General features: G+C 38.0%; 1 protein-coding gene and 2 long non-coding RNA genes across 5 annotated transcripts in view; 1 reads left to right on the top strand and 2 right to left on the bottom strand.

Moving 5' to 3' along the window:
* LOC122179154 (carbonic anhydrase 3-like) overlaps positions 1 to 2,171 on the bottom strand; it is a 13,342-nt gene extending 11,171 nt beyond the window's left edge. The window contains exons 1-2 of one of the 3 annotated variants that reach the window (XM_042869855.1): positions 2,000 to 2,171; positions 1,631 to 1,828 (exon numbers count right to left, since the gene is read on the bottom strand). In XM_042869855.1, coding sequence (XP_042725789.1) covers positions 1,631 to 1,828; positions 2,000 to 2,036 — 235 coding nt within the window. In that variant the 5' untranslated portion in view covers positions 2,037 to 2,171. Of the gene's footprint in view, positions 1 to 1,630; positions 1,829 to 1,999 lie in introns of those variants that run through there. The other 2 variants (XM_042869856.1, XM_042869857.1) reach the window with 2 other exon arrangements.
* The window catches only part of LOC122179155, a 26,930-nt gene extending 361 nt beyond the window's left edge, over positions 1 to 26,569 (top strand). Inside the window, exons 2-3 of the long non-coding RNA XR_006178552.1 lie at positions 25,481 to 25,575; positions 26,444 to 26,569. This is a non-coding gene — a long non-coding RNA (uncharacterized LOC122179155). The remainder of the gene's footprint in view (positions 1 to 25,480; positions 25,576 to 26,443) is intronic.
* On the bottom strand, positions 17,506 to 25,295 carry LOC122179156. Its single transcript, XR_006178553.1, has 3 exons — positions 25,237 to 25,295; positions 18,252 to 18,298; positions 17,506 to 17,584 (listed from the first exon to the last, which is right to left on the bottom strand). It is a non-coding gene; the product is annotated as an uncharacterized LOC122179156 (long non-coding RNA).

Genomic DNA, 26,569 nt, shown 5'->3' with positions numbered 1-26,569 from the left:
TTGGAGCTGCTGCTCAAAGTAGATGATTGTGCTCGTAAAGGTATATTGTTTGCATGCAGCAAACTTGAAGAAGGAGTAATGCTTTCATAGCACTCTGTTGGTGACTGAAGTCTGATGACAACTCTGATTTCATTTAACTGCATTCAGTTGCTTCCTTTTGAACATACAGACGTAGCCCTGCATTTCACACTGTTAAAAATTCTACAAATGCCTGTGGCATTTTGCTTAAACAGGCACTGCAGGCTTTGAGCTCTGTTCATCTGCTTTATTTTATGAAAAATAACACTGTTATACCTGATTTCAGATTATATTCTTCTCATTCATGCAGTTTACATATATTACAAAAACACCATTTTATATATTATATAAAAATATGCAATGTTAAACCTCCCCTGATGTTAAGCTGTTACTGCATTAGAATCAAAACATTTGCACTGGAGTTTTTACAGACTGAAAAGGCTGAATTTGAAGAGAAGGGTTTAAAAGAACTTCCTATCTTGAGAAGTCTAAACTCTGGGTTCAGGACTTTTGATGCAGGAAGAGGCAGCACAGAATCACAGAATGGCCTGAATGGCCATAGAATGGGTTGGAAAGGGCCAGAAAGGTCATCAAGTTTCAACCCCTTGCCACAGGCATGATCAACCAACCACTAGACCAGGCTGCCCACAGCGACATCCAGACTGGATGTATGCATGAGATGGAACAGAAGTGTTTGCACACATTGTGCAATGACAATTAGTGACAGAAAGAGTAGAGCAACAAGAAAAGGCCATAAACAGCAAGAGATGCTATTGTTGCTTCCTTTTGCATTCAAGCAAATACCTCTCTGCAGATTCTTATAGGTAATGGTAACTGCATTTGTGATTTAACCACATCCATTTCTCCTATCTGGAACAGTCAGTAAAACCACAATTTTGGATAGCTGGTCAGACCAAAATGTTATAGGTGACTTTTGCCAAGGGAAGTTCCAGATTAAAAGGCTGATTTTTGTAATTTAGTGGTAAAACAGTAAAGATACTGTCAGAAGTAGAAAAAATAGCCAGAGGAAACTGAAGATGATGTCAAGCATGTAGAAGAACATGAATATAGATGGGATGTCTTTCTGAAAAAGAATAAACGCAGTGTCCAAGTGCTCAAATACACTGGGACGCTGAAAATCTCAGAATCTGAAATGGCTGAACAGAGCAATCATCAACCTGACTGTGAGGGTTGGAACCAAACAGAAGAAATCAAGGTCAAAGTCTATGGCAATGTATGAGCTTTTTGTTTACAAAGTGTCTAAGCCAGTGCATGAAATACTTCTGGATGAAATTCTCTCACCTTACGCAACATCTGAGGACTGTCCATGCTGAATGTTACATAGGGAAGAGTTAGCAGTAATGCTGGCTGCTGCTAAGAGCCTACCCCACTAGATCTGCTAAGAGCCATCTGTGCAGCTACAGCCCCTTGCCCAACCTGTTTGCACAACATAAAAATGGCAGGACACACCAAAATAAGTGCTGGGACCACCTCCCTTGCCTACACAAAAGTCTTCATTTGTGTGGGCTAGCTGTTGTGGGATGCTTTGATTCCAAGCGCTTTGTGAGCCTTCATTCCTAATCACCCCCCCAAAGGCAAAACAGAAGCTGACCTGATCTATCAAAACTGTCATCAAAGACAACCCTGCAGGTCCGCCCGTTGTTCAGGATGGTTTTAGCCGCCCCGGGATCGTAACTGGCATACCAAGAAGCAAGAGAAGAGTCGTGCCGCACATCTTTGCTGTTGATCTCGATGGGCGACTGCTTCTGTCCTTTGGCCATGGGGTAGTTCTCATGCCAGTGCTCAGGTCCTGGTGGAAACGCAAGGGATGTTCACCAACGCCTCCGGCCGGGCTGCGACCCCCAGCCCTCAGGGGCTCCCCATTTCACCCGGGCATTTCATTCTGAACGAGGACAGCCGACCCCGAGCCCTGCCCACCGCAAAGCCAGCCCGGGCCGCGCTGCCCCGCGCTCCCTCTCACCGTTCTCGCTGTCGTAGCCCCACACGGACTGAGCCATGCTGCCGCTGCCCGTCCCGCCCCTCACCCCCGCGGCTCCAGCGACACGGCGCTCCCGTCTCTTTCTCCCCAGAAGCTTTTTATGGCCCGCCGCCGCCCCACGTCCCGCCCTGAGAGGTGGGCTGGAGTGGGCTGGGGGCGGTAGGAGGCTGCGAGGAGGGCAGGGCTGGGGGCGGGCAGGGGCGAGTCGGCTTTCCCGGGGTCGTTCCCTTCCTCTCGCAGCTCCGAACAGAGGGATGGATGTGGAACGCAGCCTTTTGTCCTCTCCCTCACAGCGTGCCCTGCCCCGCGGAATATTTTCCCCTGTTTGAGGGCAGCGCCAGTGGTTGGAAATGCACGTGGATGAGGCTGGGCAGGCTTCAGAGTTCTGTCTCAAGTGGTTATTGCAAATACTTTTCTGTCAGCGGCTACAAAAGACGTTGTAGCTGTCTGAGAAATGTCTCGGAATGCAAAATCATGTTGCTATGCAAAGTCAGCCTCTGTTGCTTACAAAATAAGTCCATTCCTTCCTGTTTGGTCAAATCCCATTTGCTTTTTTCCACTTGCTTCTCATGTACGGAAGGAGCTTTGCACTGGATGAGTACAAAACCACACACACTTGCTGACCATTCATCCTGCATTCTGCCAAAGGCTGCAGCACAGAACATGGATCCTCCATTCCCTGCAGCTGTGTCATCTGCTAACATCTAGCAATAAGGAGTGCGTTTGAGGCTGAACTGCTGAAATTCAGTCTGAATCTATTGTAGAACATGGCCAGGTGTTGGAGGAAACAGCCACAGCCAGGTATTTCAGCCTCTACAGAAAGCATTTGTCACGTCAAGCAACTTAGCAATTGGTATTTTGGTTAGGAAAACAGCTGTTTTCCAAATGATGGAGAGTTAATGATCACAGTGGTGATAGTTGGCTTTCTTCCTGCATTTCTGTTGAATGTCAAAGCTTTTCTTTCAAATGCCACCTTCGCTACAATCTCCCATGACTTTGGCAGTCCATGTTATCACTATTGCAATCACTATCTATCTCAAGCTAAATGCTGCCTCAAACTGCATCTCTCAAGTTAAAGGCTTGAGAGTCTGCCAAGAGGTCTTGCAAACCATAGAGATTCCCAGCAATAATTGCAGTGAGGTTGATTGTGTGCCCATCGGTACTGGAAAGTAGATTGAACTTAAAACTGTGCCTTAGAGACTGCACAAGTTGAAAACTACTTGAAATGACGGGGTACAGGGAAAAGCTTGAGAAGGTCCAATTTACAGAGGATAAGGTTAATTTGATCATATTTTGCATCCCACAAACGTCTTGAGGATAAATGTTCCACATATGGTTTACTTACCATTGCTAGGCTAATAAATAACTGAATTTGGACTTTGTTCAATTACACTACAATGATTTTTCAAACTTGATCAGTAAACTCTTCTTACTCTGAGATTAGTCGTAAGTAGATACCCACTTTTTGACAGAAAGCTAGGACAAGATCTCTCACTTAGGAATCTGCTTCTGATTTATATAGGGCTCTATATTAAAAGTTTTTTTATATATTCTCTATACATCTTTATATAGAGAATATAGGTTGAAACTCATGAAATCTTAGATACTTATACAGTATTGAAAGAAGTATGCCTGCCAGCACCTTTAAAGATAAAAGATGTGCTCGTTATTGATGTGACTTTTAAAAAATGTAGTTCCTCCTATCTTCCTTAGACAAAAAAAAGAAAAAAGAAAAAAGAAAAAAAAGGAAATGATAGAAAGTTAGTTATAAACAGTGGTGTGGAAAATCATATCATCTTTTCACTTCAAAAGAAAAAAAAGAACTCTGAAGCAAAAGAAAATATAATCTTTTACTCTGTCATCAATGTAATGTCACATTTGTTTGCAAGGACAGGCATGTAAAGTTGACACCTGTTGCAATTTTAATTCAGAAAGCTTAGACTTTAATCCTTTTCAAATGGTTTCTACTTTATCTTGGTAGAGAGAAACATTTGTGAGCTCATGAAATTCTAATTGGAGCAGCTTATTTTCTTTCTGTATAAAGAGACAGTTTCAGTAGGCTTGATTATTATAGGCTCAGAGAGAATTTTAGTCAACTTCATGCACACACAAGGAGTGCTTATTAGGCCCATCCATAGAGCTAAGCAACATGATTTGTATGACGCAGAAAAAGGGGCATGTCAGTGCTTCCCTAGCGTTTCATTTCATTGTCCTACATGAGATTTTACAAAATCTGCTGTTAAGGAAACCTATGGTAACAGCAAAAGTCTTCACATTTAAATTTTCCAGTGATCTAGTCCTGTTGTACCCACAAGAGCAAGTCAGCTTCAGCACATGTAAGGTGCTGACTTACACATGTAAGTGACAAATAGTAGGATCAGCAGTGTGGGTTCTTGGAGTCAACCCCAGACACTGAGTCATAACACAGTGTTTCACTGACTTTGTGTTGTTACTCTTTTCCTTTTGCTTTCATCATCAAAGGCAGAACAAAAAGAATATGTAGGAGTTTTATCCGTATTAAAAGGTAATCACATTAAAATGCTTTTTGCATCCCTTAGGACCTTACTTTTGTATTTATCCAATATTGGCACAGAAATGCATTATCATCTAGTTGGCGTAACATCATTTTCTCTAGGAAGTAAATGCTTCTGTCACATAAGGCCCCTATAATTAAGAAAAGCTCACAACTCTGTACAAGCAAGAAGAGCAGTAGTTTCTAGTGCATTCAAACCTGCATTGCAGTAATTTGTTTCTTTTTTCTAAACCTTTGATATAGTTAGAGAGCCAACAAGCCTCTGAAATAGCAAAACTTAGATCAACCTGTATCACTGTTGAAAAACATCAGGATTTCTGCAAACTTGACTGCAGTGCCTCATCTTCAGTATGACAGTAATGGAAGTATTTTCACAGCATGTTCTGAAAAGAAAATACACTATATCCATTCTTTAGGTGGAGATTTGGGGTAAAAAAGGATTTCAGCCATAAAAGTATTCCTGCAACTCTTAGGCACTCGTAAGAATCTCAGCTGAAGCCTCTTACATGTGAAGACAAAGGAAACTGCAAAATAGCAGGAAATCCAGTGCAGTTCCCTTGTTTTGAGCTTTAATAAGAAGGTTGCACTTGGTCAAGAACAACCCTGTGCATTAGTACCCAGTGGCAACAATATAAGACATAGCAACTTGATATTTCTTTTATCAAAAACATAAAGATTTGAGAAACCAGGAAAGGGAAAGTAAGAAGATCAGGGAACTGAATCAATGTGACCAAAGCAAATGGCAGATTTCATCAGCAGCATTAGTGGTTCCATCTAAATAGTACTAATAAAAACATTTGTGATTATTTGTGATTTTACTTGCAGAAGCAAAGCTGTACATTTGTTCCAAGTGTTCTGATTTTGTTCTTTGAGGTAGAAGTGATTTCAGCATCAACTGGAGACTGCAAGATGAAGCGCAAGTACAGGCTGAATAAATGCTAAACCTCTAAACCTGGCTTCTCTTAAACTGTCCATATAGAATCATCCTGGAATACAGCACATTTAATGTGAGGATGTTGTCAAGTATAAAGTGACATAGAATGGAAAGTGATTAAAGAATGCTGATTATATTTTAGCTTTGACAGATAGTTGCCAGACAGCTTCTTATCAATCACCACATTATCTGTAAATACGTAATATCAAAAAGTACTAAAATCCAATTCCAGTAGCAATCTTTGTGTCAAACTTCTCTGTTGCAATAATAAAATTGCACAGTCAAAGTAGACAAGTACCTGCAGCAAATCTTCCTTTAACATAAGAAAAATACAGTGGGATGAGGTGACCAGAAGTAAAACTATTTGCTTCAATCAGTAGCTGTAGACATACCCTTGTGTGAAGCTGATACCCAATCACAAGACCACAGTCTACTTCGAAACGTGTGTCTGAATAAATAAAACATAGTAGTCCTGTTTGATACCTGAGAAAGCAGGCAGTGTTCATCCAAAAGAGGACTTTTATCCTCTTTTGTCTCCTAAATGAAATATGGAAATAGAGGCCCAGTACTAATTAACATGCTTTAACAATAGGGCACTTTCTGAGGGATTTGCAATTCAGATGTAGTGTTTGCTTCTGCCCAGCAAACAAAGACATAATCGAGTTCATTTCACATATGGAATACCTTGCCTGAAGTCAAAGCCACTTTGTTTGGGTTAGGAAGAGAAGAATAAGCAGTCTGGAAAATGGCTCAGAGTCTGGAAAGTGGCTTTACCCAGGGCACAGGATGCATACATAGGAGAAATGTTACTCTCCAGCTCTGGACCTCACCAGCTGTTTGGATTGGCTAATACATAACTAGAACAATCAAAGTTCTGTTCCACCTCAGAATACCACTTTCCAGCAGTATCCAGAGGCCAGAGTGACAGCTAGAACTGGCTGACTGTAAGGGGACTCACGCAAGTAAATATGCCAGCAGGATGTAATTCAAGAGTTCCCCTGCTCGAAGATAAGCTTTCCAGGTTCCACTGTGCTTAGGGCTATTTCCCGTGGGTGATTTCATGCAAAGGACTTTACCAGACGGAGCACAGAGCGTGCCCGTGATGAGCACATTGTTAAATAAGCAAAAGCATTTACGCAGTCCTTGTGGCCAGTCTAAAAATAAAATATCTTCCATTAGATTTAATAGCTTGTGGAAGAAAACAAGACAACATAAAGGAATCTGATAATACAAAATAGGGAAGGGGCAGCAATATTTTTTGACATGTGGCACATTGCATGCCCAGCAGTGCAAGAAAGGCATGTCACTCAATGCTTTTGATTGAGGGATGCCATGCTGGCATGCCGTAGCCAGAAAGCCAAATTGTCATATGCCTTCCACTTTACTGAGATGCCATGCTATGGAAAACATTGTGAGCATGAATGGAAACCCCTATTAACAGCCAGACCTATGTAGGAAAATCTGCCAAAGGAAAAAGAGAAGGATATTGGGTCAATTTTGTTGGCTTTTTTTTACACAGTGAATTATTTAGCTACATTTAGATTATTTGATGAAAAGCAGAATCCAGCACATCCAGGCAAACAATAGGCTTTTTATGCATATTTCCATTTCAGGAGACATGTAGTTCTGCAGTCTTCTGTTCAGACTCCTTTGAGCTTGCTTGCAAAATCTCATCATTCTCCCTCTATGGTTCAGAACCTATATAACCATTTGCAGAACTTAGTGTTTAGACCATATGAGGCAACAAATGTGAAAGCAGCAGAACAGAATTCAGATTTGGCAAAAAGAACTTGAACAAATTTTCCTTGTGGCAATCAATTAAGATGAATACCAACTTAAAGTCTATAGCAAGTAAATAAATTAATAAATTAGTGAATTTATTAAATAATGCATACTGATCTGATACAAGAAAAATATACTGCCTTTTAAAGATGTCTTTCAGGTTTGAAAAATTAAACTCTGCAGGGAGATGACTCTTCCGTGTTGTTGTTTTTTTTTTTTCTCATGGGAATTTACTTGTATGGTATTCACACTGAAATCCAAATCTGAGCTGGGCTGCCTACTTTTATACCCATTGGCACAGTCTGACTTGAAATAATCCAAGTATGAGAATCTGACCTATACTGTTTGCTTTTATAAACTGTGGACGTGTCTGTTCAGAAATTCCATCAGATTGGCAACTCTTCTATATCAAGGTAGAGTTTTACGCATGACCTTCATCTTGCATGATACTCTGGCAATAACATCTACCTGAGAATAGTCTGAACCAGACCACAGAAATGCTAAAAGGAGGGTGGAGGAGTTCCTAAAAGCTTTACAAAGGACATCTCGATGATATATGTCACATAGTTAATGATGCAGCAAAACAGAAATACTTCAGACATGTTTTCCAATGAGACACATCTTCCTAAAAGAGAATTTTATAATGAAATCTTTGGATATGTTTTCAACCTTGGAAATATGCCATCCGCAGACAGCAGAGATTTCAACTCTTAATCATCTTCCAAAAATCCTTTGATAGATCCACGTCTCCTGAAGCCCTAAGAAGGTTACTCCTTATGAAACCATATCATTCATGCACTTTTGAAGGTCAGGGCATAGCATCCCATTTCCATTTAACACCCGTGCTTCACTTCAATGGAGTCAAGATTTCACTTTGAGACCAGAAAACAACTTTGAAACTTTGAAAGCTGTATTAGTAGGTCTAAAAAAGATGGCTTGAAGTATGGAAGTATATAAACATCAATATGTATACTGCAAGTGTAATGAGCAGATAATTATAGAAAAGTCAATTTAAGGAACCTCTTACTTGTCAAGCATGTGAATGTCAGCATCTGTACATTATTTGTTTTGAAAAAAAAATCAATTATTTATCTCCTGAATCAATGTCAAGACTTCATTCTTTGTTTTGCTGATTGATGCTAGGCACATTTTTTTTATCCAATCAACCTCTGCCATGAAGATCTCATGTAGTCATTTTGATGACACTACTCACATACCTGCAGTAGTGTGTGGTACAGAAATATGTTTGAGATACAGAGCTAAAGTACTCAGAACCTTTCAGAATAGGACTTAACTCTTGACCTCAAAGATGCTTCAGTGCTACCTTTAAAAACATTAAAATTATCAATATCATACCTCTTGCAAATTTTAGTGGAGGTTTTTGTGTTTTTTGGTAAATACTTTATGTCTTTGTGGATTTAATTTTTGGAGAAAGACAGAATATTTTATGGCACAAACACCCCATATCTTCCTAGATTTTCTGCAAATAAGACTATTAAGGGCCTTGGTGTGTTAAACTAGATAGATACAAATAGGGAAATAATGCTTCATGCTTCAATGAAGACAGTGCTTCCTGTAATTTTGAGCTGCTCTTCATGCTTCTTGGAGGCAATAACATTATACCAAAAAGAAACACTGAGAGATGCCCACCTGGTATTTGCTGCCTCTGCCACTACAGTGATGGTTATGGCATATTATCAATGCACAAACAGCTCAGTAGTAGTGAGTACTGAAACCCTCACTGCTCTCCAGCTTGGGAGGATTGCTTGGAGCAGGCTGAAGTTGTCCTGTAGGAGTTCCATGAGCCATTCAGACCTAGAAAGTTTGGCCCACTCAACAGCAGTGTTTGTGTATCCTCCTTAAACTGTCACATGTGCAGATCCTAATCACTATCATCAAGGGAAGAGAACGTTTTTGACTGTAAAGCAGATGAGAACAGAAAACAACTGTCTTTGACTCTTCATGTTTGCCAAGAACTTGGTGCATTTCCCCCAGTATCAGGGATTTCAAGCTCTCAGTTCCACAGAGCCAAACATTGTAGGCTTAAGGAATGCTTTTGGTTTGCTTGGCTGAGATCAATGAAGCTTCTATATTCAGAATTCATGCTGAGGTGCATTCTCTGAAGATACAAATAGTGCATAGGTCCACTGCTGTCTGCAAAATGTAACCTATGTAATTCTGTAGGAGATCTTATTTGCTGCTTTGAAGAAATATACGGTGGACAAATATAGGGATGAAGATTAAATGTATGAAAATGCAGATCAGGATACCTATCAGAAATAACCAGGCAATATATGTGGATTTCTCTAATATCCCATGTAGATAAAGAAAAGATTTTCTAGCTATTCAGATAGGAAATTCCTCCACTGCAGCACTACTGTAGTGGAAGACATAGGACAAAAAATGAGAATCCATTAAATGTGGCTCAATCTCTAACACTGATGTCCTATGAGGATCTGTGTTGCAATTTGTGTTAGTTTGTCCCAGTTTGCTTCCCTAAATATTAGTGTTTGTAGCTGTTTTCACTATTCATTTGCTTCTTCTGTGTGCCTCTTGCTGGGTGTTTTCCCAGCTTAAACTACGTGCTCTTCACAAAGGTTCTCTACAGAAATTATAGCAAAGTATTTTAAGGCATTAGGCATGGAAAATATTTTTCTAACCTTGCATCACTATACCTTTCTTAACAAAGGCAATGAACCCAGTGTTTCAATTATAGGTCTTACACAAACAATTGGGCAACAAGCCAACAATTTTCATCTCTATATTCCAGGGCCAGCAGCATTTGTTTAGCTATAAATTCAAAGGTGATGTATGTTATGATGTTCTGTTGTGACTAGGAAAATAATTGCCTTGTTTAAACCCTTTCTCATATTAGTTTAATTCAATTTATCACTTCCCAGTTAATCTCCAGAGACAAAAAAACTGATGGAAAGTAGTAAAATTAGGCATTTCTCATGGGAGATGCTACTCTACTCATTGTTTTTCTTCCATTTCAGCAGCAATGTCACACATTTTACCTCTATGCAAAATAAAAGGTACAGATTATGTGAGGGGAGCATTACAGTCATGCAACATCTGTCTTTTTCCTCTTACCTGGAATGTTTAATGGGTTGTTTTCTCTTTTCTGTTCTAATATGGTCACCAAGCATGGGGAAAAAAAAAAAAAGTAAGATAGTAAAAATAACATTTCATAATGTTCCTTTATTAATTCTGCATGCAATTTTACTGTCATTTTCTCTTTAGGCTCTTTTCATTTGATGGCTTGTCATCATATGTGAAAGTAAATTTAAGTTATAGTTTTAAAACTGTATACGATCAAAATAATTAAAAAGCAGGCTTTCTTGGGAACTGTGCATCTTCATGGCTGGATAAAAGTCTCTCAGGCACTTGCCAAAAATCCAGTAATCTGGTTTTCGCAAGCTTCTTTCCAGAGAAACCTCACTTGAGGTAGACAGCTACTTGAGGTAGATTCTTTGGTTACCAGAGGTCCAGAAATGCATGGTTAGCATTTCTGCAGAGACAGATAAATAATCCTTTGTCAGCTGTAAAGTCCAGTGTCTTGTTTTCATTTGCGTTCATCTACGGTGCTCTGGAAGGGGCAGGCAAGTAAGATTTTTCTCCTACTAGCCAAACATTAATTACTTCTGCAATTTTTTACTGCTTCTAAGGATTTTTTTTTCCTTTCTAGGATGTCATGTTTGAAAATGGGTCAAAAAGAAGAAAATTTGATCAGCTCTTTCAATCAGCTGAAATGAAACAGTACAGTTAGCACAGCTTGAATCTGGTATAACTGTAAACAGTCCCTGCACATGCTTTCATGGAGTGTTGCTGACAATTTCTTAAAAGTATGTCTTAGAGAGGCTGAAGAAAATCCACAGCCTGTAGCACTGCTCTTCTTTTCCAAAAGTTAATGATCTGAACCAGTTTCTCAGTTTGCATAGTGAGAGAGCCCAAGGTAGAGAAGAGTGACAGCAAATGGTTTTATGCTGTCAATAGAAAATTTGATGCCCAGATAAGGCTGCAGACTGTTAAATACAGTTTTTCAAAACAATAGCCAGTTGTATGCAAAGATAATACACCAAATGTGATAAAAGTTATGTTGCCCTGGACTTTGTGTTGATGACCAGTAACGAGGGACTACAAACAAAAAAGACTGCCTGCTGTTGGGAGCAGTGGGAAACACCATGTTTTTCAGCTTTACAGTTCTGTTTTTCTGTTTTATTACCCTGTGATCAATGGAGAAAAAGTTTAAGATAATGCTATCATCTGAGTTTTTATTTCTTTTTCTCTAATAAAAGAAGTCTATGTTTAAGAAATTAAGAATTAAGAAATTGTTATCAGAAGAAACTGTATTTAATGTAGAAAAATAACAGTCTATCTAAATCATACGAGAAGATATAAACAAATACATGTAAATAATGGAATGCATAACCTGTGAATTCGAGTGACCCTTATCCAACACAGTTTCTGAAACTGAGGGTTTAAGCCATCTGATATGGACTAGCACGGCTCTTACCCAAGCATTTCAGAAAAAATACACACTTTAAATCTTTATTTAAAATATCACTACTGCAGAATCACAGCACTGAAGGGGTTGGAATGAACCTTGGGAGATCATCTAGTCCAGCTAATATAGGTTCCCTACAGCATGTTGCACAGGAAAGCATCTAGGTGGATTTTGACCATTTCTAGAGAAAAAGGTTCCACATCCTCTCCCAGCAGCTTGTTCCAGTGCTCTGTAACCCTTACAGTAAAGAAGCTTATTCTCATGTTCAGATGGAACATACTCCTATGAACATACATTCCTCAGGCTGTGGCTCATGAAGCCCATGGTCACATAAAGAAGTGCTTCTAAAAAATTTATATTTAATTGTCATGCCTATGTGCAATGCCCAATGGCAGGAGAGCTGCAAAAAGTGAGTCATTTGGTTTTGCAACTAGTTTGCAGCTTCTCAGACAGAAGCACCTTGAACACTGCATTGAGCACAAATTGACTTCTCTCCTCTGGCAACTACTGTTTTAACACCGAGGTTTTTTCCATACATGTTGTATAAAGAACTGAGTCAAGAAGACTAAGATTTGCTGTTACAGGACATGGTTAAGGTCTTCATGGTGTCATTTCTTTCTGTTGTCTAATAACAAAATCTTTAATAGATGAGAAAGAGAGCAAGAGTTACATGAACCACTGAAATGCTGTCTTAAAAATAGGTTTGGGCTAAGGAGGACAAGATGCTTGCAAGATATTTTCAGCTATTTCACTGCCCCCAAAGGACTGCTGCTGTGCACATAAGCCACCTAGCACTCAGACATAGCCTAGCAGAGAGTTTAAGTACATGCAACACTTGAAATTTATGACCTGTTCTTTTGATGCTCCCACTTTAAAGATGTTTATACAGATAGACATAGTTCAGGTGAGTAACATTTTTTTTTATCACAGATATTGGAGTTTTGTTTTAATTAACAGCACTTTTGCCACATAAAATTATAGTTTGGAAGGAGCTATTAATTTTTTTTTTTTTAATTAATATAGGTTGAATTTGTTACAGACATAGCTTACCAGTTTGGGCAGGTGCAATGGGTTGCACTTGGAAGAATGAAGCCTGTGCTTCCATATTTAATAAAAGCTTCAGCAAACCACTTTATTTTTCTTCTGTCACTCCAGTGGACAAACTGCCTGTCTTCTGTAAGACAGCATTTGCCACACACTCCTGAAACACCCTCACATTCCTGGTCGCCCTGCTTCTTCTGTGATGCTTCCCTCTGTTACCTACAGCTTTATGCCAAAGGTCAAGCAGCATTTGCTGGTACCTTATAAGAGCAGGAATCTTGGTTTATTCTATCTCAGGATATGAAGAGTTGCATCTTTCTGTACTTTGAAAACTCCCTGGGGACAGAATGTGATCCATGCAGAGCAGACGCGGTCATCCTTCATGAGGTTATTATGTTTAATACCATGCATATTAAATAAAAAAGTAATGAGACCATTTCTGAGAAGAGTAAATTTGCTTTTATGAGACTAGGGATTCTATTCACTCCAGCAATCTATCGCTTTCTTAATAATTTACAACACAGATTAGAGATTAAAGAAGAGTTTTCTGTAGACGTAAATAAAATCAGTGCAAATTGGTGACAATTAATGGTGATGTTCTTATTATATTCCAATATAGTAAGTAAACAGTTCTTCAGAAATCACAGCATGGTTAACAGAAAAGTATCTGGTTCACAGAGCTTACAAGTCTGTCCTGAAATAATGCCAGATCTTATGTTCATAAGATCTGTTTGTCTGCACTTGCTATGTGACACTTGATCCCACTGTGGTATTGCACTTCGGAATGGAAAAAACCCAACAGTTTAGTTAGGCTTTTAGAAAGCATTAGCTAATTATAGTTTTCATAATCTCCTTCATTTGGAACTAGTCTCCTACTTGTCATAGCTGAGATTATCCCTCCTCTTGAAGCATCCCACACGTTCATTTGCTGGATACTGTTTTTCCCACAAATATGTGTCTCTGATCTCTTAATTCTTCTAGTTTATCTTAAGTGAAGTAGTAGATTCTGAACTATTTGCTGTTTTATTTTTTTCCATGATTGATTTCAGTACAGCTTAAAAATTCAGAGAAAAAAAAAAATCAACCATTTTTCCTCACAGCTTTTCTGTGTGCATCTTAATTCAAATGTTATGAGTTCTAAAAATCATTGCACAACAATTTCCAAAATTCCCTAAGTGATGCCCACATGTCTCATTCTTCTTATCTTTAGCTCTGGATGTATTCTCCACACAACAACTTTCTGTATCTGATCATAAAAAATAAACAGAGTAATCAGCTTTTGCTGAAACTCAATATAGTTCTTATCTAGTGTTCAAACATTTTTCATAATGACAAGAAATGTTTTGTAACTTTTCAGATAAAATTTGAACCAGAGAACCATAAAAACACTTGGTTTGGGAGGAAACTCAGAGTCATCTAGTCCAACCTCCATAACAAATAGCAATCCCAAAATATCTCATATATGCTTCAGATCATGTCTTAGAATGACATATATAGTTTCACCTAGTTTATGATCTGCCTGGAAAGTTTATTCTTTAAGATGCCTCATTTCATTTCACTTACTGTGAAATTTTGGAAAAATTTTGGAAAGAAGTTAAATTTTGGAAAGAAGTATAACCAGTGGTCTCACTAGTTTCTGGATGGAATGAAAATACTTCCCACATGGTTGGTCATGGATATTCTACATCCAGGTGTATCATATGCTGATGGAGGATAATACTGAAACAATAAGGGAGAATAAGACTTTTGAAGTCCCAAGCTTTACACCAGATGAGATTAACGTTTCTACAAGAACAGCTGATTTTAGTGCAAGGCAACCACAGTGTTACATGAACAATTAAGGAAGCATCCAGAGGACTATCTATGTAATAAAAATAGTGAATAGACTCTGTGGATGATGTGACAGAAACAGAAAGATCAGAAAAAGAAAGACCTGTCTTCAGTTGACATGAGTATCTTCATTGATGTACCAAATGGGAATTAGGAAGGACAGAATTATTTCATTGCTAATATTGAGCAGTACTAAGATAATGTTGTTCTATGTATCTGCATTAGAGATAGTGGAGGAGTGCAGGTGAGGGAGACACAGGCCACAGCACCTGCCCAGACAGGGCAATCTATGTTTCCTGCACCTATTTCCTATCCATTTTCCAGTTTCGGTCTGCCTCCATTTTCCAGTATGCACATCTCACAGTCCTTTTCTGCATCCCTTCCAATGCAAACCATTCTGTGGTTTTGTGATTCTTCATGTCCTCCTTTTCCTGCTGGCATCTTATAGCCTCCTTCCCAGGCTCTTTACAATTTCTTGTTCAGATTCTAGAATGCAGAACCCAAAATACCTTCATTAGAACTGTTTTCTTGTCACCTCAGAAGTTGCCAGAGAATGCTGCTTATCAAAATCATGTAAGGGGTTTTTATCTGTCACTGGAAAAAACAGGAGACTATAGTCATGACGAATAAAAGCAACTATTTTTTTAAGACACTGTTACTGGGAAGAGTGAAATTGGGAAAAAACTGCAAAGAAACAGAGGGAATTTGAATTCTTACCAGAAGTAAGATTATCGTGCCAGGTAAAGATGTTTTTCTAAGCTAAAGTGACTCTTCTGGGGCTTCCTGCATCCCTGTTCTGTCAGCATACGAAGTGATGAGAGAGGCCAGGGAGCTGGTAAGGGACATGGAGATCTTTTCAGGATTTCTTTTTAACTTCTCCAGGGAAGTAAGTGTAAATGTGCAAGTGAGCTACCGTTCACCTCTCCCTTCACTAACATCTTTCTGTCTGTTGTCAAGATTACCTCATTGGCAACTTTCCTCCATCTCATTCTTTACCTTGTTTCAGGTTTTTCAGGCCATTTCTGCCCAGTAGAGGGCTGGAACACTTTTCTGTTTCTAAACTGCAGGGTGACCCACAGTTTGTTCTGTTGATTTGGTACTCACGGTTTTCCTTTATCTGTTGCCAGAACACTGGAGTTAATGTGTTTTGTTTTTTTTGCTACTTGAGAGAAGTAACTAGGTTGTATGGAATGTTATGGAAGAAAGGTCTGGTAGAGATAGGGCCAGCACATCCTGACATTTTCAGAGAATGCCTTGTATTGGAAGGGACCTTGAAGATCATTACTTCCAACCTCTATGCATGATATTTTCAAGCACAGCAGACATTTATCAGAAATTTGAGAAAGCTGATCCTCATTTCCCGGTAAGAAAATATGCAATGACTTAACATTAAAAGAAAACCACTTCCTCTTAGCCCCAGTCAGTATCAGGGGACTCATCTTCATCCCAGTGGCACTTCTGGTAGTGAAGGTGGTTCTGGACTAAATATATGCATTTTCTTCCAGATATCTTGCTCAATTTCTGTATAATCTGTGGATTAAATCTTGATCATTTAATCACATTCCTGTACTCCCAGTTTACATACTGACATGGCCCAACTGGAATTCTCTTTGCTTCACTTCAGTAAGAACTCTACACAGGCCTAAGGCAAATGCAAACATGCAATTTTCTGAAGTGCAGATGGACAAATGGCATGTCTGCAGGTGGTAGAGTTGGTCTAATGGTTATGGTGTACTCAAGAATACAGTGGCATTCCTGAAGATATTTCTGTTTTTCAACAAATGAGATTCTTAGATTACAACAGTTACATTGCTGCAGGTTTTGAACATGCCCTGACAGTAAAGGAAAGATACTGAAAAAGGAGATTTTGCAGCAGCCATGTTGCCCACCTGTCATCAAACATCTGGGGATGTTTGGATACAGCTACAAACTGCATTGTGTTTGTGGAGTTAATGAGGAGCAGAAAGAAGGAGAATGCCACTAACAAAATAGCATCTTTTGAATGCAATTCAGTGAAACTACATCAACAGTATAAAAATACGCATAGGTACAGATCTGCATATTACATTTGTATTAGGATTGCATTTGTTACTGTAGAGGCATTTTTCTGTATTTCAGTAGCACAAAAGAGAAATACATGCACAGAAGTGCTGCCACTGAAATTATTTTTTTTTCTCCTATTCACTTTTTATTAAAAAAACACTTTATGTAAATTCAAGAAACTGTAATAGAGTCACTGCATCCCTTGCAGGCTCACAGAAATTGTTTTTCATGAGTATTGCCAATGCAAACAGTGAAATTAGAGGATATGCTAAGTCAAACTCAGAATATCCAGCCAGAAATGCATCCAAATACAACCTTGAATGAAGTTTTAAGCAGTATTTAGTGAAAAATGTTTAATAATAATAAAAAGAAGCAGCTTTCAGTAAGCATAAGTCATTTGTTTTCCCACTGCTGTTTTGGTAGAAGGGTTAGCTCTTTTCTACCCCTTGTTTCTGAAGAAAGCATGAATTGTATGCTTTGTCACTGACAGAAGAAAAAATACTCCTCAGTTTTTCTGATTTTTCATTGCATGGAATATAGCTTAGTCTCTTAAGAGACCAGAAACAAAAGAACATTCTCAATTTGCCAGCACAGCTCGCAGTAAAACAGAAATGAACACTTTTGGTAGCACTTTTACAAACGTTCTCATGTCAGAAGTTGTTTTCAGACAAAAACCTCACCCTCTGAAAACAACTGTTTTAAAAGATATCAACGAATTGCTCCATGTTTCAGGTCAAAGGTATACAGTACACACGTTTCTGACTGCTGTCTCTTCACTGTGCCCAAGCAGGCAGCAGAGGGCACAGCTCCCACAGCGCAGATATGTGACCATACCTCCTCCTGTTCAAACGTCTTCTGACTGTTGAAACACTGCAGGTTCCACAGTGAGGGAGATCTCTGAAAGAAGATGTTTATATTGCATTATTTATCCAACAATAAATTACGTACAGAATCGCAGGCTTGAATGTGCCTAATAAAATTCCCAGAACACAGGAAATAGCAAGGATCAGTGGGGTATTTATTTAAATAAATATTTAAATTGTACAGAACGCCAAAAAACAGAATACACTTGAAACATAAAAAATTATTTGGACAAATATCTGCTCCAAACATGCAGCTCAAATTTATTCCCAAGCCATAGCAGTAACATTAGGCAAAGCTATGTTTAAACTGATCAGCAACTCCTACTGAAAGGTCTGAAGCCAGACCATTTATTATACAGGTAACAATTTTCAGCATATTTCTAGCAGAGTAATCTGATTTCAACCTGTGGACCTAAGCCCTCAAGTCTGTGGATTCTTCTCAAGGTGAAAGACAAAGGAGAAGAGTAAGCTTGATTGCAGTAGGCTTTGATTCTGTGTGTGTTTTTCCTTTTTCTGGTAAATATTTAAGTATTGGACAATCAAAAGTTTGAAAACATTTACTGTAGGGCATTTAAAATGCGCTATCATGACATATCATTTTATGTGTTATATCTATAAGCCAGATTAATTCCGTTGCAGATATATATACTTTCTTTCCACATTAATGAACAAAGTTAAAAGGAAAAAAAAAACAACCATACCATTGCTCCATCGTTTCTAATGCAGCTTGCTTCGTGCATCAGTATACCTGTAAATGATAAAAAGTGTACATTTATTACCAACATATCTCCACTTTATGAGGTTTAGTTTTTTGGGGTTTTTTTCTCCCTACAATTTTTCCTCAGATCAAGTGATGCGTGATGGCTTGGAAGCAACCTCATTCTAGCTAAGTCCAAAGCCTTCATAACCTGTCAACTATCCTACCACAAGAGTGTCTACAATACAGATAAGACAGGATCATCTAGGATGACCGTAGCATTACAAAAACAATGGTATCTTAGCTGGACTTGATGATCTGCAGATGTCCTTTCCAACCCCTACAGTTCTGTGATTCTGTGTGATTTTCTGCATACAATAACTAAAAAGTGGTGCTGTGAAAGCCAGGGAAAACTTTTTGAAACTTTCATTATTTTGCAGGGCTTTTTTTTTCACAAATGAATGAAATCTCAAGATTTGTAGTGTTTGATGCCTCAAAACTGAAAACTTTACATTTTCCTTAGATTTAATATTTTTCAGAATATCTTCTACTTTTTCTGGCTGGTGACCTTAAAATAAGAGTACTTTCAATTAATTCCTATATTATGTTTGTGTTTACTTTCACACTCATAAATAAGGTCAACAGGCATCTTGCTGTGAGTAAGTTAAACACATCTATAGTAGTTCACAGATTTAGAGCTTTAGACATTAAAATTTGCCCACATTGATTTGAAAGCCAGGGATTCACTTCTATTTATACTGCAAAGGTTTTGCCAAGGATATCACATTTCTTTAAGCCACTTTCCTGGAAAGGTGCTAACAGTTTCCCTGTGGAGTGTAGATAGCCTAAAATGTGGAGGCAATAATCAGTGGTTGATGGAATACAGGCTTGTGTTTTAAAAAGCTTGATACCATCCATGCTTGTTACCTCAGCCTTCTTACATCCTGTGCTTCTGTGACATTTCTTGTGGTTGCTGCTACAGCATTTTATTCCCAGAGTTCTAATGCTTTAGTCTAATTTGATAATGCCTGGACCACAAGTAATCCAGAGGATTGCACAAAAGCCACAAAAGTAATGATAAGATGCTTTAAATCATATTATTTTGTTTACATTTATAGATATACTTCAATCCCTATTGCAATTTGTGAAAACCTTTTACTTTGGAAAAAAAGTTTAGTGCTCTTTGAGTTCAGAAGTCTTTCTATCATGATGTTATGAAAACCCTTGAAATATTTTTTTGTTAGGTGGAAAGGGGACTGCAAAGTGCTGTGCAATAACATGCAATGTCGTGATATCACCTATCCTTCCTAAGCTGCATCATTTTACCTCCTGAGATTTAGTTATTTGGAGAAAAGCTAGTTGAACAGCCAAATTGGAATGTCAGAAATTAAAACAAGCAGTAAGGGTTTATTCAAAAAGATACTTGCTTCTTTTCCTTTGCATTCTGATTCGTAAGTTTTTAAAAAGACCCCCTTCGTAATAATACTGCTTTATCAATATTCATACAGCAAAAAAATGATATTGTTTTCAATAGCTTTTAAGTTAAAATTGTAAGAACCAAAAGCACTTTAATTAAAGAACACAAATAATTAAATAATTTAACAGCAGTGATAGAGTCAGAGTTAAAACTGAGGTGCACTTAGGGAGTATAAAAAGGTGTAAGGGAAGGAATCATAAGCCAGTTGTGTTGGGTTTCAAGAAGCAATCCAGTTGTCCTGTCAGTCAACCATGCTGTGCTGCACTGAAATCAGAGATATAGAATTACTTTATAGCCGGGCTGATGAGACAGTAAAAAGGTCATAACTCTAAAATCTGGCTCCTCTTCCAAGAGATCACTTTACTGAATCTCTGCCATGCTCACCTCGCACAGAAAGAATATTTTTCATAGTCAGAAAATTGACATTGATTATCTGATCAAGCAAAAGATACTGTGGCAGTTTTTCCACAGTATATTCCCATTGCATCTATCCAACAAGACAAGATTTATATTTCCCTTTCCAATTATTCTTAAAACTTCACTTCTTTCTTTGTTAGTAAGTACAAAATAATCTCACTCCAGTTTGCTATATTGTTTTTTACTGACTTTCTTTTTTTTTAATTACATTATGCCCATATCATGCTAGAATGCACCATCTCTTTCACTCACATTATGCAGTTTCAGATCTCTCTGATTTAGTCTTGTCTACTTGGTCACTTTCTTTTTTCTGTGTTTCCATGGGTAGTTCTTGACCACTGACAAGAAGTTCTTTCCTATTGTTTATATATATCTAACTCTCTTTGACTACTACTACAGGTGACCAATAGCAGACAAGAAATTGGCTCTTCCACTCCGCTGTGAGTGTGACTATCTGCAGTTGATTTGCTGCTCTGGCTTTCACAGGAGTGAAGGAGCTTGTCCTGCATTATTTCAAAGAAACAGTGATAACTGATGTTAGATCTGGTTAAAATTCAGTATTTCTGTTCTGCAAACTTTATGAATTTTACTCTTGGCTGCTAATTTTCCTAAGAAAAGCATTTAAATGTGCTTTGATTCACAAAATGAGAAACGTTTGAGCCTTGAACAACTATGGCCAAATTCTCAGGCTTAGATGTCCCTCCAGGACCCCTAGCAGTCCTAGAAGTCAAACAGGGAGATACACTTATGGGCCATTAATAACCTTTAACTCACAGCTCAAAACCCAGATTTTCTCCTCACTGAGAGGGACTGCTAGTCCCAAGTGCCCAGGACAAAGTGGCCATTTTGGGCCTCCTGGCTTGGCTGCCATACAGTTCCAGATACATTGGCTGCATCTTTTTACTGTGTGATGCCACATTTAGTTTCCAAAGCCTCAAAACTTGGTCTCTGACAGAAACCTGAGTCTGTTTTGACACTGAACATGGTACTAATTTAGCACAGACACTCTAGAAGGTGGCAATCAAGGCTATGGCTGGCCTCCTGCTTCCCCACACCCCTGCTGGGGTGCTGAAGCCTTGTGGTAGGACCTGTTACCGAGCTTTTCAAAATCTCTCCAAGTCAAAGCCTGGCCAGGCCCAGGCTTCCTAATACTTCAGATTGATCTGCCAGTTTTGCTATTTTCGTTTCTCACATAGTTTACATAACAAGGTTTTCCAAGGACTGTAAGTTGTGTGCTTTTCACATCAAGCAGAAATGTGGTGATGAAGTGAGACACTGAAATCTGGCTGGGAATTTTAGTAATCTGGCTAAGAAACTGGATAGGAACTAAGCAGGTGAAGCTGTTTCTCTTTCAGCAGAGGTCTAAAGTGGTTATTTTCCATTCTTGTAAGGCATAATTTCAAACAACAAAAAATTACCAGAAAATCGGTTCTCAGCTATGACTGAGATTCACCTAAAACCTATTATATTTTTAGACATCAGTGCCACGAGTTCTACAAGTTATATAGCGTTACTTGTACAATAGTATCTGTAAACCCCAACGTCAGCTATGGACATCTGCAAAGGCAGATATCAGTAGCTTTCTATTACTGAGAATAGTCTGTAAGAAAAACAGGAAAATACCATTGGGCTCCATTCCTGCAACTCAGGATGACAAGGCAATGCTCACACAGTCTGTGATAAACTTTGTTTTATAGAGAAATGATGATTACATACGCTCAGTTCAAATGTTTACAAATATAGATAATAACACAACTATTTAACTATGCTGCAGTATTTATCAAGCATACACTCCTAAAAATACAATCACGCTTTCAAGCGTGTATGATGGAGAGTTTAAGCCAGACAAAATCCCATACTTAGCTTTAAAACAGAGTCAGAATGTCATATCTTACTGATGATAGACGTGACTGTATGTGAACGTTCTTGAACTGCAAAATAGGACCTACTTCAGGAGAAAACTTTGGAAGCTGGGCTTCATTCATGCACTTAGTCAGGTATTGATCTGCAAGAAGATTGTCTTGAAGATTCCCAGCAGTACAAAACTGGCTTGAGACGCTTGATACCATTCCCCAAATATCTGAAGGACTTGTAGGACTTGATAGGCTTTGGATGACCTTTTTTATTAATCATAGCATTGTTGATATTAATTTACACAGCTTAAAGTAGAAATCTTCATTTGTTTATTTGTTTTACTGAGGACCTGATCAGTGGCACAAGTTATAACTTATTGCCAATGGAGACCATCAGTCTCCTGTTGATATTAAGACCATGGAAGTAAAAAAAGATGCATCACTGGGACTTCTCAAAATGTTCTGGAAACTTTCCACATGCAAAGACATTTTCAATGTTGGACACTCATTCCGTGTGAATTTTGAAGATAAAAATTAATGGGGTTAGTAAAAGGGGGATCTGAAAAAAAGCACCAGAGATCTTTTCCTTCCATTCTCTTATTTTTCTAATTCTTGTTGAAAACAAGATTAGATGACCTTTAGGTGTATTTATAAAGCTGACGGCATGCTTTCTAATTTTATGATTTCTATCAGTTGGCAACACCTGTAAGTGCCACAGAAGATCCAAATTATGTCCCAAAAAAGTAAGACTTGTTGGCAAGTTTCTAGTGTTTATGGCAAAAAAATGACTGATAATTTCCCAGTAGAAAACATCCAGAATAATAACTGTTTTGGGGAATAGAAGGTAGAAAAAGACTTTCTAAACATAAACATTCAATTGCTTTTTGGTTTTAAAGCATCTTGATGGAGGAGATTTATACATACATAAAAGTTAATCACAACATCCTATGAAATCACTTGGGCCCAAATTATTTTTCCTCTAATGATCTTGTTACCTTCACAGCAAGGGAGGACAGTCCTTTGTGCTACTTTGTGTTTTGCAAACACCTAAAGAACATGAGGCACATAACATTGTGCACAATGAAATACAGGTGCTTGTCACTATCCTAGGAATCTATACACAAATGCATATGTAAGCAAAGACTTTATGATAATGACCAATAAACACTATCCAAGTATACCTGTGACATCTTATATTTTAAATTCATAAAATATAAATGGATATAATTGTTACTCTGTAAAGAAAGAGGCCTTTAAAATACTCTCACAAATAATAAAGATTTTAACGGGAAGTGAATTTCACAAAGTAGGACTATTTCTTCTGCAATTACTGACATACAGTCAGTATTCCTGGCAAACCACCGCTTTTCTGTATGCTTTACCGTATGACTTGAATGTCACAAAGTCTTTACTGATTGATGTCTTTGTTGTATTCTATGCATTTGCAATGCTGAGTGGTAGATATGTTGCTGCAACCTAGACTGTAGCAGTTTCATTTCTGCTGGGGCCAAACTGATAAGCAACAGAGCACACAAGGGATGGAAAGAAATATGCCTCAGAAATGGAGTCAATGAAAGAATAGCCAAAGTCACACTTTCAAAATCCAGACACATCCATCAGTACCAAGGGGAGGGGAGGGAGAAATACGCATGGGTAGATTGCATTGCATTGATGATAATTCTATTTTGCAAAAGCAGTAGTATACTTGCATGTAAAAAGTTGACTTCACAAGAAAGAATTAGGGTTTTATGGTCAGTACTTATTAAGCTAAATTTATCTGACCTGCATTTAAGTAGTGAAATAGGGCTGAAAGCTGCAGATACAAAAGTAACACCAGCTAAAGGTTGAAAATTTCAAATATGCAAATACATTCATCTTGTTACTAAATCAGCTGCTTTGTAGAGAGTCTGATCGCCCAGTGCCCTGCTATAATTGTAGCTTGAGCTCCTCACAGACAAAAGCATTCTGATTATTGCAATGTGGGTTTTGTTGGCTTTTCAAAAACAGCTGATAAGATGGAAACACAGGAGAAACTAATGAAGAGAAAAGGTAGGAAAAGTTATCCAACAAGAACCCCAGCAGCTGTCAAGCACATTTACTGTCTTCAGATAATGAAGGAAGATCTGTTTTATAGATAACAAAAAACACCTCTGAAGTAACAAATTTTTGTTTTCTAGTATCTTTGTCCTGCTAACAGTTATCAGCATTCCAAGCAAACAATTCACGCTCAATCCACGTAACGTTATCCTTTGGCAGGTTTTAGATTTTGAGAGTATTACATATGACATGACAACCTAATAAAAACAGATAATTTGTTCTTAATTTAGGCACGTGGAACACACAGCCAGAAGTGCATTCCTGACAGGAGGTTTTCTGCTTTGGAGAGTGCTAGAGCTATCTCATTTGATACAGACAAGATAAGAAAGGGGTGTCCCTCTGGAGTTGCTTCCTGCCATAAATAGATAGTGCACTCAAGCAGTGTTGAAGCAGCACTATTAAGTGTTTATTAGTTTGCCTTGAGGCAATGCTTTAAATGATTTTTAAACAGTAAAAACAGGTTGAAAAAACTTGTTCCACTTTAAAATATACCAAAGTACTTATTAAATCAGAACTTTAAAATTCTAGGCAATATATGATAACTTCCATGTTGTGTCTCTAAATGGCAGAATTTCCTCTTGCAATAGAAGAAGTTCAGGTACTTTTCTGGCCATGTTGCTGAAACATGAAACAAATGGTTCTGTTCTACAAATTGGAGTTACATAGTTGGTAAAGAATTGTGAAGCAAATTAATGGGTGTGAAGGTAGATAATGAAGGATACTATGATTTCCACATTCTTTAAGTTTTGGAAATTTATATTTCACATAAAAAAAAAATAGCACAAGAGATAATAAGCAATGTATTACACTTAATAAAAGTTTCTTAAAATGCTACTAAAGCAAGGACTAGCAAAACTGAGAAGTTGTAGAAATATTCATGTTGAATGCAAACCATCTAATGCCATTATACTTATGAACATCAATGCCATTATACTTATGAACATCAATCTTTTGCAGTAAGACTAATGTGTATAAACATTGCACCATGTGTAAAAAGTGAATACACTCCTCAAAACCCTGTTTAAGCTATTACATTTTTAAACATATGGAAGAGAAGACATGCACTGAAGACTGTTAGCAGTAGGGTTAGAAAAAAAACATATATACCTATTAAGCTGTGATTTTCCACTTCTTTCTGTACTTACCCCTAAATTGCTTTTGGGAATATTTGTAGTTCTGCCCATTTGAAGATACTGGCTGGATATGGGAACTGACAATGCCTGAACAATTCAGCAGAACACCATAAATAAGCCGGCGTTTGTAAGCAGGTTCTCAGTTTCATGATCAGACCCTGAGAGTGCAGAGTGGCATTTCTAACAGTTGTACTCAAATCCCAGCATATCTTCATAATAGAACCAGCAGAAATGATTCTTTTCAATTGCTTTTCAGCTTCATCTCATTAACTGGAATGCAGAGAAGTATTCAAATGTAGCCGAGGCTTTCTATAAGTTGGATGACTTGGCAATTCTCACTGTTTTCTGAAGGTCAGTTAATGACATACTAATAACATGTGCATTTCTCTTTTCTTATCAAAACTGCACTCAGTGATGAGGACTAGAAACAGCATATCGTTTGTGTTAGATCAGTGGAGATGACTGTCTGTTATCCCAGCTTAGACAATATTGCCAACTTTGCCCATCTCTCTACACGGACGTTTAGCCCAAATCCACATTTCATGCACAGAGCTTTCAAGAAGAGCTGTGCTTTGCAGGCATGCTTGCTTGAGAGCTTGTGGAATTTCACCCACCTTTGTAACAGGTGGTGCTAACCTTTCGTGTTTCCACTGTTTACAGTGATGTAAACTTTCACAGAAAGACCGTTTGAGTCACATGTGCTACTACAATCAGAAAATAAAATTTTAAAGCACCGTTCCAAGAACTCTTGAAGCCATGCACAGAGTCTACTTGGCCTTTTTGCTGAGGCAGCATAAAATAATCCACACTAATAAGGAATTCCTTATGTTAAATTAATGTCATAAAACAATATATTATTATTATATACACCAAAATATAATTACTCATAGTCCACACTGTAGAAAAATACCGGCAAAATCACCTTTCTGAATGCTTCCAAAGTGAATTTGAAGGATAAACACAGCTCTTATAAAACAAAGCCATCATATACTTCTGAATTACACATTAGTACTTGTATTACTCTTTGCATCATGCTAAAAAACAGAAGCAAAACTTCTTGTTATTTTCACAACAGTTCTAAATTTATCTGACTCACAGTGGGTTTGCAAAGCTGATCATATCAACATTTTAAAAGCTTATTCTCTGTGATGTTAGAATAAACCTTCTGTCAAGAATTCAGGTTTTTAAAACTATTTTTTTTTTTAATTATTACTTACAGCTTGATCCGTGCAGTGAAAACCTGACGGTTGTCTTGAAGGCCTTAGATTCAGAAAAGACTGAAGTAAACATCATCACAGCCTGATCATAATATGCTGAATAGTTAAAATCCATGCTGTTTCTCTTC

The sequence above is a fragment of the Lagopus leucura genome, unplaced genomic scaffold (genome assembly GCF_019238085.1).
Source record: "Lagopus leucura isolate 7727_CA_CO unplaced genomic scaffold, USGS_WTPT01 Super-Scaffold_100002, whole genome shotgun sequence".
Lineage (NCBI taxonomy): Eukaryota > Metazoa > Chordata > Aves > Galliformes > Phasianidae > Lagopus > Lagopus leucura.
Note: the sequence above shows the minus strand (reverse complement) of the source record. Positions and strands in the feature narration are given on the sequence as shown.